General features: G+C 39.7%; 1 protein-coding gene across 5 annotated transcripts in view; it reads left to right on the plus strand.

Moving 5' to 3' along the window:
• Nucleotides 1–763: 763 nt before the first annotated feature.
• Cstf2 (cleavage stimulation factor subunit 2) overlaps nt 764–12,872 on the plus strand; it is a 36,986-nt gene continuing 24,877 nt past the window's right edge. For 3 of the 5 annotated variants that reach the window (XM_055608322.1, XM_055608323.1, XM_055608324.1), the window contains exons 1-7: nt 764–848; nt 1,988–2,066; nt 4,204–4,373; nt 5,425–5,561; nt 6,063–6,182; nt 6,297–6,434; nt 10,488–10,611. In XM_055608322.1, the coding sequence (XP_055464297.1) occupies nt 791–848; nt 1,988–2,066; nt 4,204–4,373; nt 5,425–5,561; nt 6,063–6,182; nt 6,297–6,434; nt 10,488–10,611 (826 nt within the window). In that variant the 5' untranslated portion in view covers nt 764–790. Of the gene's footprint in view, nt 849–1,987; nt 2,067–4,203; nt 4,374–5,424; nt 5,562–6,062; nt 6,183–6,296; nt 6,435–10,487; nt 10,612–12,698; nt 12,765–12,872 lie in introns of all 5 variants that reach the window. The other 2 variants (XM_055608320.1, XM_055608321.1) reach the window with 1 other exon arrangement.

Here is a 12,872-nt window from a genome sequence, read left to right on the forward strand (position 1 = left end):
CTGCCTATAGGCTACATCTGAGCAGGGTATCTAAGTCCTCTCCATGCATGGCCCTTGGCTGGAGCATTGGTCTCTGAAGGTCCGCTGGGCCTTGACTTTTTGGCTCTGTTGGTCTCCTTGTGGAGCTCCTGTACCCCACAGGTCTTTCTATCTCCTTCTTCTACAATAACATTCCCTAGTAAAAGCAACAAGGGCTGTCTCTGACAAGGAGTCAGCGGCCGGCTCTTTGATCACCTTCCCCCGGTGTGTGTGTGGGGGGTGGGGGGGAGTGGAGCTTTGCCAGGCCACAGAGGAAGAGGATGCAGACGGCTTAATAGGCTAGGATCAGATGGTAGGGAGGAGGACCTCCCCTATCAGTGGGCTAGGGGCGTGACATAGGGAGAGGAAAGGGAGGCAGGACGTGACTAGGAGGAGATGAGGGAGGGGGCTACAGGCGGAATACAAAGTGAATAAATTGTAATAAATAATAAATAAATTTATAAAAAAGAAAGAAATGCTTTGGTGGGCGCCAGGAAAAGTGCAAGCTTAAAGACTTGCCATTAACATAGTCCCGCCCCGCGCCATGCCGCTGACGTAGCCTTTCTCGGGCCTTTTCGCCCCTCCCACAGACTGCTACTCCTCCCCCTAGCAAAACGCTCTGCGGGGACTGAGGAGGTGAAGCCTGGACGGGGATCCACAACAGCTCAGCCCAGGTGCTTCCAGCTCCTACCGGACGGAGGCGCACTGGGTCCTGTCCTCGGTCTCCCACGGAAGTGTATTTGGGCGCACCGGAAGCCACTCGGGGTGAGCCATGGCGGGTTTGCCTGTTAGAGACCCAGCGGTGGATCGTTCTCTGCGTTCTGTGTTCGGTGAGAGGATTTCGGTGGTGCCTCCAGTAAGGGAGGGACATTCCCTGCGGTCCCCATCTGGACCGGGTGTCCGGGCATGCATGCGGTTTAGCTGCTGTCCTTTGACGCGGCCGACTGGTGTACTCGTGGGCAGACAGATGCTCCCTCTCACCCCACCCCCTTCGGCCCCTAGGTATCGGAGGTTTGCTGTAGTAAGGTTCAAGAAGCTAGATTCTAGCGTTTGTCTTTTTGCGTTATCCCCTTCATGATTCTCAGTTATTTTTTTAGGAGAAAAGGTGTGTGGAAACAGAGCTTCTCTTTTCCGTGCTGCTTCTAGCCCAAAATACAGATTTTATTCTGAAGCCATCGATCCCCATATCCACTTCCCGCCCTCTCATAAACGTGTAATGTCGCTTGTTTTTTACTTATAACGTTGCATCCAACCATACTGGTAGCAGCCACCTGGCATCTTGAGGTGGGTTGTGAGTGAATGAACGAGTGAGTGAATGAATGAGTAACGCTCAAGGAGATTTCAGAGGAACAAAACTAAGCATTTCTTGGGATTTAAATGTGTTATTTCTGTGTGTATTGCTTTTAAAGAACGTTTTAGGGTGGTAAAGTTGCCTCGAATTCAAAGGCAGCCTAAGCTACACACCAAGGCTCTTCCTTAAGACAAAAATAACAAGAAAGAAGCACTGTTTAAAAGAGACATGATAAAGTTCAGAATAATTTTTAAACACTTTTTTTTGCTATATTCATGGCTGTTCCTCTATGAGTGTGTATACATGGAAATAAAAACATGAAACCTCCTCCTAACCCCCTTCTTAAAATTTTTATTTTTAGTAGTCACTGGTAAGACTTAACAGGGCTTTGGATAAATACTAGTTCTTAAACATTTATTTTCATCATAGTTAAGGAAAAACTTTTTATTTGTCATCAATATGAGAACTTTTTGAAAGACACCATTTTTTATTTAGTCTCTGGCTCATTTCCCTTGTTATGAGGCCTGAAAAGATAGAGTAGAAGCCGAGATTTTGGAGAACAATGAGTTCAGTCAGTTGTTACATATATATTTATACAAATAGAAAGCCTACTGTTTACTTTCTCACTGAAAAGTTCTGTTGCTGTCCCAGAATTGTAACGTGTTATGTATTCCTTAGTGGGAAACATTCCTTACGAAGCTACTGAAGAACAACTGAAGGACATCTTCTCTGAGGTTGGGCCTGTTGTTAGTTTCAGGTGAGATCTTTCAAGAATCTTCCCTGTGAGATTCTTAAAAATCACAAATTTTGAGATAAATATGCTTGCTCTATAATTCATATTTACTCCTACCCAAAAGATTTCTTCCATTAAAAACTATGCCACAGAGAAAGAGGATTCAGACAGTCCTGATGAGACCTGATAGACTAGAGTCAGATAGTAGGGGAGGAGGACCTTCCCTTTCAGTGGACTAGGGGAGAGACATAGTGGGGGAAGAGGGAGGTTGGGACAGAGCGAAGAAGAGGAAGGGGGCTACAGCCAGGACACAAAGTGAATAAATTGTAATAAATAATGATAATGAAAAAAATTTTAAAAAATATTTCACTCTGCCCAAAGGTTGCCCATAAGTCTCAGTATCTACATTGATAGTCTGCAGGGCAGAGATTTTCAGAGGTCCTCTGTGTCAGGCTCCTGACTTGTTCCCTCTTTTCTCCTTCTTCTGATGTCCAGCCTCTTTGCCTTTCTGGATAGGAATTGAGCATTTTAGCAAGAGTCCTCCCTCTTGATTAGTTTCTTTAGGTGTAGAGATTTTAGTAGGTTTATCCTATATTATATGTAGTGAGTATATACCGTGTGCATCGTTCTGCTTCTGGGATAGCTCACTCAGGATGATCTTTTCCAGATCCCACCATTTACCTGCAGATTTCATGATTTCCTTGTTTTTTATTGCTGAGTGCAGGGAATGTTAGGAAAGAAGTGGGAAATAGTAATATCTGGAGAGGACAGGAACTCCATAAGGAGAGCAACAGAACCAAAAAAATCTGAGCACAGGGTTCTTTCCTGAGACTGCTATTCCAACCAAGGACTATGCATGGAGATAACCTAAGACCCCTGCACAGATATAGCCCATGGCAGTTCAGTATCCAAGTGGGTTCCATTGTAATAGGAACAGGGACTGTCTCTGACATGAACTGATTGGCCTGCTTTTTGATTTCCTCCCCCTGAGGGGGAAGCAGCATTACCAGGCCACAGAAGAAGACAATGCAGCCACTCCTGATGAGACCTAATTGACTAGGATCAGAAGGAAGGAAAAGAAGTCTCCCCTATCAGTGGACTTGGGGAGGGGCATGCAGGCAGAAGGTGGAGGACAGGAGGGATTGGGATGGGAGGAGGGAGGTAACCACGGGGGGTGGGATACAAAGTGAGTAAAGTATAATTAATAAAGAAAAATGAAAAAAATATTTCACAACTCCCTATGCTTCTCCCAGTGTTTGGCTGTGAGTCTTAGCATCTGTTTCCATCCAGAGGAGCCTCTCAGAGGACAGCTATGCTACGCTCTTGTCCATGACCATAGCAAAATACCATTAATAGTATCAGGTTGGCTCTCACCCATCGGGTGGTTATCAGGTTGGGACAGACATTGTTTGGACATTCCCTCAGTCTCTGCTCTATCTTTATCCCTGTATGTCTTGTAGGCAGTGTAAATTTTGGTTGAAGATTTTGTGGGTGAGTTAGTGTCTTCTCCCTCCAATAGGAGTCCTTTCTAATTAGAGGGTGTCCCCTTCAGTCTCCATGACCCCTGCTACTAGGAGTCTCAACTAAAGTCACCCCCATATCCTTCCCGAAACTTACCCTGTCTTAAGTCAGAAGACCAACAGAGCCAACTAACAAAGGCCCAAAGGGGCTTGTGGAGACTGAAGCACCAACCATGCATAGACTGGACCTAGGCCCCCTACAGAGTTGTAGCTGATGGACAGCTCGGCCTTGATATGGGTACCCTAGTAAGAAGAAGGGGGCTATCTCTGACATGGACCCTGTTGCCTGCTTTTTGATCACTCTGATCAAAAAGCCTCTGATGGGGCTGCCTTGCCAGGTGTCAGGAAGAGGACACATTCAGTCCTGATGAAATATGATGAACTGGGATGGGGGCCCTTCCCTTTTCTGAGGAATAAGGGAGGAGGTATAGGGGAAGAGGGAGGGAGGGTGAATTGATCTGGATGTAAAATGACTTAATTAAATAATTAAAATGTCTCAATACCAAGAAGGCAGTCAGAGTTAGAAGGATATCTATCTTACTGTGGACTAAGTTAGAACATGGCAATGTTAACAGGAAGTGTGTGTGTGTGTGTGTATGTGTGTGTAATATTTGTTCCTGATCCTTGGTTTTGTTTGTCAGATTGGTATATGATAGGGAGACAGGAAAACCAAAGGGTTATGGCTTCTGCGAATACCAAGACCAAGAGACAGCACTTAGTGCTATGCGGAACCTGAATGGTCGTGAATTCAGTGGGAGAGCACTTCGAGTGGATAATGCTGCCAGTGAAAAAAACAAAGAAGAACTGAAGAGTGAGTATGAATTCGAGCCCTATGCATTACAAGTTAGTGAAGATGAAAGAATGGAAGTTTTTCATTTGAGATTATGTTTTAGAAGATGCTAAGGTGGTTAGCTGAATGAATAGCTTCTTAGGACCTGAGGTGCCTGAGGGAGGCATGTCTGTGTTTAAGAAGTGGGAAATAGTAAGAGCTGGAGGGGATGGGAACTCCACAAGGAGAGCAACAGAACAAGATAATTTGAACACAGGGAACTTCCCAGAGACTCATACTCCAACCAAGGACTATTCGTGGTGATAACCTAGAACTCCTGCACAGATGTAGCCCATGGCAGTTCAGTGTCCAAGTGGGTTACATAGTAATGAGAAGAGGGACTGCCTCTGACATAATCTGATTGGCCTGCTCTTTGATCACCTCCCCTTGAGTGGGGAGCAGCCTTACCAGGCCACGGTAGAGGACAATGCATCTACTTTTGATGAGAACTGATCGACTAAGATCAGAAAGGAGAGGAGAACCTCCCCTATCAGTGGACTTGGGGAGTGGCATGCATGCAGAAAGGGGAGGGAGAGTGGGATCAGGAGGGGAGGAGGGAGGGGCTTATGGGGGGATACAAAATGAATAAAGTGTAATTAATAAAAAAAAAAGAAACTTAGTTTTAGAAATCCTTCTGTTAGTAGTTTTCAGTTTAAGAGAAGAAATTCAGGTCCACCAAAGCCATCCATTACTTCTCTGTGTTGCCGGATTAGAAACTTATCTAATCTAGTACTTAGTTGGGGTACTAGGCATTTCTACAAATTCTCTGTTGAAATTAACATCTTTTGTCTGTTTCAGTGTTTTTCTTATAAATGTCAGTCATGACATTTCACTGCTCTAGCTTTCCTCCAAGAAAGGAAGACAGACTCACTTTTCCTTCACAGAAATGAGATTCTCAGGTGGCTTTGGTCTAAGCCCCAGAGAGTTTCAAATTACTGCTTAGTGATTATAGCAGCCTGGGGAAATAGATGCTTGAAATGACTTAGGTTGTTGTTTTGCCTTTCTGACTTTCTTGTGCTTTCTTCCTAATCAGGCCTTGGCACTGGTGCACCTGTCATAGAGTCCCCTTATGGAGAGACCATCAGCCCTGAGGATGCCCCTGAATCCATTAGCAAAGCAGTTGCCAGTCTTCCACCAGAACAGATGTTTGAGCTGATGAAACAAATGAAGGTGGGAGGAGGCTTTAAATTATAAACAAAACAGTTTACAACAGATTTTCAAGGACCTAGTAGACATAATTCCCTGAGCTTAAATAGTTGACTCTCTAGACACTATTTCTTCCACATTTTGTACACAGAGGCATTTTTATATACAAACAGACCTGCCCAAACAATCCAGCTATGTTTCTGTGTCCCCTGTAGATGTTATATTATAGTGTTTTCCCCTAAGTGATATTACAGTAAATCCCTTTTCTTCTTGCCTGCCATAGCCAGAATTTTGTGTTTAGTGTCAAAATCAGTGCTAGATCACCAGCCTGGTGTTGTATACTTATAGTCCCACCACTTGGGATGCTGAAGCATAAGGGTCACAGTGAGTTCAAACCCAGAATGGGATACATGAGACATTGTCTCAGAAAGAAAGTCAGTGGTAAATCAGAGGGGATGAGGATGGTTCAAATCACTATGAGATTCTTAGTATCAAACCTAAAGGTGAATTTTCTTAACTTCTCAGCTCTGTGTTCAGAATAGTCCCCAGGAAGCACGAAACATGTTGCTCCAGAATCCACAGCTGGCTTATGCTTTGCTGCAAGCACAGGTAGTGATGAGAATTGTGGATCCTGAGATTGCCCTGGTGAGTGTTTCCGGTTCTTATGTGGAACTAGCAGGGTAATCTTTGACTGGGATAGGAACTGCCTGATTGTCTTGTTAAACAGACAGCTCATAGATATATCTTTTCACTTTTTAGAAAATTCTGCATCGCCAGACAAATATCCCAACGCTGATTTCAGGCAACCCTCAGCCAGTCCATGTTGCTGGTCCTGGCTCGGGACCCAGTGTTTCAATGAACCAGCAGAATCCTCAGGCCCCTCAGGCACAATCTTTGGTAGGGCAGTATTCTACAACACTTTTTTAAAATCTGTCTTAAAATGTTATTTTCTTTCCAGGAGACTATTGAGAGAAGAAACAACAGGAATCAGAGATGGTAATTAAAATTTTTCAGGCATAAAAGCAATTTCCAGATTGCAGAACACATGCCACCTGAAAGAATTTAGATTCCGTTCCAAGTTAATAAAACAAAGTGATCCCCCCTATAAGCATTTTTCTAATGAGCTATTTTTTTATAGGTGTGTTGTCTGCCACTATGGTTATCACTTCAATATCCTATGCTATTTAATCCTCATAGCAACAAAAGGAGGTGAGCACTCTTACTGTCTGCATTCTCAGCAACAACAAAGGAAAAAGCTCATGTTCAAAGACATGCCTGTAACCCTGCAGGCATAAAACTGACACATCTAAAGGTTGACATGTGCAGAAGGCTAATTTTAAATAAAGAGTACTTGGTCATGATCAAAGATGTATATTGCCATATGATAATAACAGTACAACTATTAGAAACATGAATGAAAAATGGAGAAAATTTGGTTACCTATTCAATGGAAAACTTAAAACTGTTATGTAAACGGCATATATCAATAGGAATGTCTAAGAAACCTGACACAGTACATTAAGTTAGGCAAGAATAGGTAATATCAACACAGATAATGTAAAAATATACTACCATACAGAAAGTAAAACTAAATATGGAAACATTTTCCATGTGGCTATAGATATCAGCATAAATTCGCAAACTGTTAAGTGAAATGTAACAATAGTACAATATATAAAGATAACTACATTTTAAAGATTTATTTTGTTTTATGTATATCTGTTTTTAGACATGTGTTTAAGTACATTGTAGGTAAGTAGTTTCTGAGGAGGCCAGAAGAGGATGTCAGATTTTCTGGAATTTGAGTTATATAGACCATTTTGAGCTTCTGTGTGGGTGCTGGAAAGTGAACTTAAGTCCTCTGCAAGAGAAGCAAGTGTTTATAAACTTTGAACCACCTCTCTAGCCCAAAGATAAATATTTTAAACATGTGTAAGAATTCAGCCAGGAGTGGTGGTGCATGCCTTTAATCCTAATACTCACGGAGACAAAGGCAGGTTGAACTCAGAGTTCGAGGCCAGCTTGGTCTACAAAGTGAATCCAGGACAGCCAAGGCTACAAAGAGAACGTTCAACCCTGTCTCAAAGAAAAAAAAAATCTTTGAATAATCAGTAATTTAAGTAGAAAAAAACTGTAACTGAAAAAAAACACACAGGAGATTGTGTTATTTATATATATATATATAGATCTACGTAGATATATATATATATTTATAGATATAGACATATACATAGGTAGATCTATCTATCTATCTAGATATAGCCTATCTATATAGATATAGATATATCTACTTATAGATATATCTAGATATAAAGATATATATCTAGATAGATAGATATATCTGTGTAGAGACATCTGTATATATGTGTATGTGTATTTTTTCAGAAGCAATAAAGCCTATAACTTAGTAAACAAACAAACAAAAACCAAAATGAGTAGTGGACAGTTCACAAAACTGAAAATAAAACATTCAACCTTAAAGTAAGATAAATAAATATAAGCTAAAGTAAGCTACCAGATGGGGAAACATAAATAATGTGGATGAATCCAATGATGGTATAGGGCAAGGATTAGTAAGCATCTTCTTCAGGAACAAAGATAGTAAATATATTTGTTTTTACAAGCTCTAATGATCTCTGCAACGTGTAAAATGTGATTGAATCCCAGGAAAGCCGTATTTTAAAGCCACTGATAGAAACAGGCATGGTGGAGCATACCTATAATCCTCTGCACTTAGAAGGTAAATGTGGGCAGATTGAGAGTTCAAGGTCATCCATAGCCACCTAGCAAAATTGAAACCAGTCTGAGTTATTAGACCCTGCCTCATGAAACAAACAAAAGACTAGAACCTTCAGAAAGGAAAGTTGTTTGCAATCAAGCCTGACAACCTGAGTTCAATCCGTGGGACCCACATTGTGGAAGGAGAGGGTGTCTTCCTGCAAATTGTCCTCAAGTGCCATCTTGTTAGCCATCCATCCATCTATTCATTGCATGAGCAGATGGATGGATGGCTAACAAGATGGCTCAGTAGATAAAGGTACTTGTTGCCATATCTCCCCAAGTGACACATAGTAGAAAAGGGGAACTTAAACAACATTCCCACTAGAGTGTACATATGAACCCAAGTTAGGGGAAAAGTTGTAGATAGGGTCTCAGTATGTAGCTCTGGCTGTACTGGAACTCACTGTGTAGACCAGGCTTTCCTTTAAACTCTGAGATCCACCTGTCTGCCTCCTGAATGCATGTGCCACTATGCCCAGCCTGAAAAAAAAATTAACTGGTGATGAGTTTAACCAATTTGGTGGTGCACGCCTTTAATCCTAGCACTTGAGAGGCAGAAGCGTCTGGATTTCTGAGTTTGAAGCCAGCCTGGTCTATATAGAAAGTTCCAGGACAGCCAGAGCTACAAAGAAAACAAACAAAAAGAAAAGAGGAATTTAGCCAATGAGCAATAGTTTACCATCCTCTGTCCTAAACAAGTATTTTGCAGAAATGGAAAATTAACTAAGACTGAAAATTCAACTGTTCTAAAAGAATGGTAAGTGGCAAACCTGGGGTCTGAAAGTAGTCTAATATCAACCTGTTTTAACCACCTCCCTGTGTACTTTTCTGTTTTTTAGTTTCAATTACAGTGAACATGTATGATTTTTTAAAATATTCATACAAATTTTTTTGCAATGTATTGTTGTGCTTGTTGTTATATTTTTAGTTTCTGTTGTTGTAAACCTATAAGTTTGACCTTGAAGGGGAATAGTGATATATACAGACAAGTTAAAAAAATATCAAAGGCTTCAAGCATACACTGGAGGTCCTGAAATGTATGTCTGCAGAAAACAAGGTGCTAATACATTTCACTCTACCACTCTACCATCACCACTCGTAATGGTGAGTTTAGTCATGAAAATGTGAGCCAGTAATGATCTATTTAGATTCATGCTATTTTGGACCTTATGCAACAGGCAAACCACTGCTGTTGGCTCAAGAAACACTAGATATGAGCAGCATTTCCACTCTGAATCTCCATCCTCACTTCTTTATTACTGAAATGTCACTCTACACAGACTGCAAACATGTAGAAAGAGAGGGGACTACTGAGCTCAGACTCAACTTTCTTTTTGGTGCTCGTGTATTTATCTGTTTTGAAACTTTTCTTTACATTTTATTTTTTTTATTTTTATTTTTTAAAGAATGTTTTTTTAATTAATTTATTTATTATATATACAATGTTCTGCCTCCATGTATACCTATATGCCATAAGAGGGCATCAGATCTCATTATAGATGGTTGTGAGCCACCATGTGGTTGCTGGGAATTGAACTCAGGACCTCTGGAAGAGCAGACAGTGCTCTTAACCTCTGAGCCACCTCTCCAGCCCATTTCTTTACAATTTAAAGCCGTGTATTTCTCTAGGAAATGCCCCATGAAAAGATTGCATTCCATTTCTCTCAGGCAGTTTAACAAAAAAAAAAAAAAGAAAGAAAGAAAAAGGAAAGAAACACCCCCAAGAACAAGTTATTAAAACTTGAACAAATGAAAATTCTTTTCATCTTAAAAGTGTAAGAGTACCAGCAAGAAATTTTTGAAGTCTCAGTCCCTTTTTTTATCTTGAGTATAAGGCATTAAAAAAACAAAACAAAAACACTCTTACTCTTAGGCACCTATCAGTGAATGAGTTATTTGCTGCCTTGACATGTGGAGAAAACGTACTTGTCTGTCACTACATTAGACATACTCCATCTTAACCGGATTCACGTAACCGGACTTAGGTTATGTACTAAGGTTTTCTTCTGTGGAACGTGTGATAAAACTAATGTTATAGAAGACATGTCATAGAAAAAGGATGTTTGGCAGACTACTGGAACTTCCAATTTTAAGAAAAACTTAAGGCCATAAACGAAATATTTTGAGTTTCTACAGAAATGTGCTCATACTTGTTTTTTAATTCTTCAGGGTGGAATGCATGTCAATGGCGCACCTCCTCTGATGCAAGCTTCTATGCCAGGTGGAGTTCCAGCCCCAGTGCAAATGGGAGCTGCTGTAGCAGGACCTGGCCCTGCTTCCTTAGCCCCTGCAGGTAACTTGTAGTAGAGTTTTTACCATTTTTTTTTTTTACTTTGTTGAGGTTTTATAGTAGTAACTGCTTAAATGTAGCCAATTATGTGTGACAATAGGATCTTGAGATAAAATAAATGTATAACTGTAACATGTATTCTAGGCTGAGGAAACTAGATGATTTCTTCTTTGTTTTGTATTGTTGTTAAGAAAAGATCATGCTTGGTAGTTGGGGCTAGCCTGAAACTTACAATCCCCCTATTTCAGATGCCCAAGTGCTGGGATTAGAGACTTATGATGCCGCCAATGTGCTGGTCATACACTTGGATGTCACACCATTGGCAAACTGCCATATTAATTTCTAAATATCTGTTCTCCATTTCTGTATGTACATTGTCATGAAATGCTGATATATAGGCTATTAATCAGTATCTTCACTGGACATGTTGAGTAACCTTGCCATAGTGAATAAAAAATAGCTGTGCATATTCAAGGGATAATTAATAGAATCCATAAGCTCCTCTTAATATTTAAAGATAACCTTACATCTTTTGTCTGCAGAATAGAGTCCCCTACTCCAAATGACCATAGAACCCTTAAAAAAATAAGACCACATACTTTGCCATGAGTTAAATTTAACAAATTTGAGGCGGTAGAGTTTTTGCAGATTATATTATTTGATTTTAAACCAGTAAAAGTAGAAATTAATAATTAAAAGGTGAGTAGGAAGAAATCTGAACTTGGAAAATTAAGAAACATACTATAGTTATTTAAAGAGCTATTTAAAACTTTATAAGTGGTGTAAGTTAAAACAAAAAGTTTTATATATATATATATTTCATACAAACAAGTATGAGAAATAGTAAAGATAGTGCCTAAAGGAAAATGAATATTCTTAAATACCCATATTACTAAAAAATAGAGTAATTACATATTAGTTCTAAATAATTAGAAAAATAATAAACTACAAAGACCACAAAGAGGGAATTAATGCATATTGGGGTGTCGCAAAGCCCATGTTCAGTCCCTACCACCAAATAAAAAAAAATATACTATCAAAATAACTTTCCCCAAAAAAGAGAACCAAAAGACAAAAACTGAGCATATTCATGAAATTTAAATAATTAACTTTCAAGGATGTTTTGGAGTTTATAGTATTTATAGTTATGAATTCATTAAAACTTCATGGAAAATTTGAGCTGTCCTACAGAGCTCTTTGAAAACTGATAAGAGGGAAAACAACCTACAGAAAAATAGAAGAAGAAACTTTTAAGAGGTTCATATAAGAGCAAAGCCAGGTCACCAACAAAACAGCCTCATTTATAGCTTGGGGGTTGCACTTAACTCAGTGCCAAGTTTCATTTGAGAAGATAGTATTTGTAAAGAAATTTGTACTCATACATCACTGGTAGAAATAGGGAGGTTTTCAAACTTTGAACAGAGTATTATAATATGAAAGATTTATGTATTCTGATCACCAGTTCCACCACTGGGGATTTAGCCTATACAAATAAAAGAGGTGTTATGTGATGATTTCTTTATGTGGGAAATTATGCTCATAATGCCTTCTGCTATCTCTTCCTCAGATCCTAAATCTTTGTATTGTGTTGGTGATTGGTCTAGAGTCAATGGAATACAATGCTGTGGCTGGAAGGAAGCTTTGAAATCATTTAGACTAGTGATTTTCAGACTTTAATGTGTGTTAAAATCACCTCAAGGGCCTATGAAAAGCAGATTGATATTCCCTGCTGCCAAACTATAATTTAATTAGTCTGAGGTGCAGAACCCACAGTTTTTCAGTTTTTGCATTTTTTTTTTTCTTGTTGATTCTGATATGGCTTGTCTTGCTGGTGACTACATTATAAGGACATTTGGAGCAACTTGTTCATTTTACAAATAAGGAAGCCGGGAATGTAGTGTTTTTATTGAGTTAGAATTACAGTTACTTAGAGCTGGGTTAGTGCCCAGTTCTTTGGGTACTTAATTCATAACTTTTTTAGTGCTTAGCATGTTCAAAGAAATAGGGACAATGTGATGTGTACTTTCTATTTTAAGGAAGTATTAATGAACTGCAAACAAATCAGCTTGCCTTTTGTCCCCACTCAACAGCATATCTTGCTCCTTTGAGGAAAAGAGAATTATTGCTATGTGGAAGGGACCAGACAAGGATTTCTGGTGCGTGATTATTCTTTATATAGTAGTCATCATACCCCATCTGGTTAGTGTAGAGCATAGGTTCTCAACCCTGTTAAGTCCAGTATCCCCTTTTTGTAACAGATATTT

Source organism: Psammomys obesus, unplaced genomic scaffold (genome assembly GCF_907164565.1).
Source record: "Psammomys obesus unplaced genomic scaffold, mPsaObe1.curated_primary_1811, whole genome shotgun sequence".
Taxonomy (NCBI): domain Eukaryota; kingdom Metazoa; phylum Chordata; class Mammalia; order Rodentia; family Muridae; genus Psammomys; species Psammomys obesus.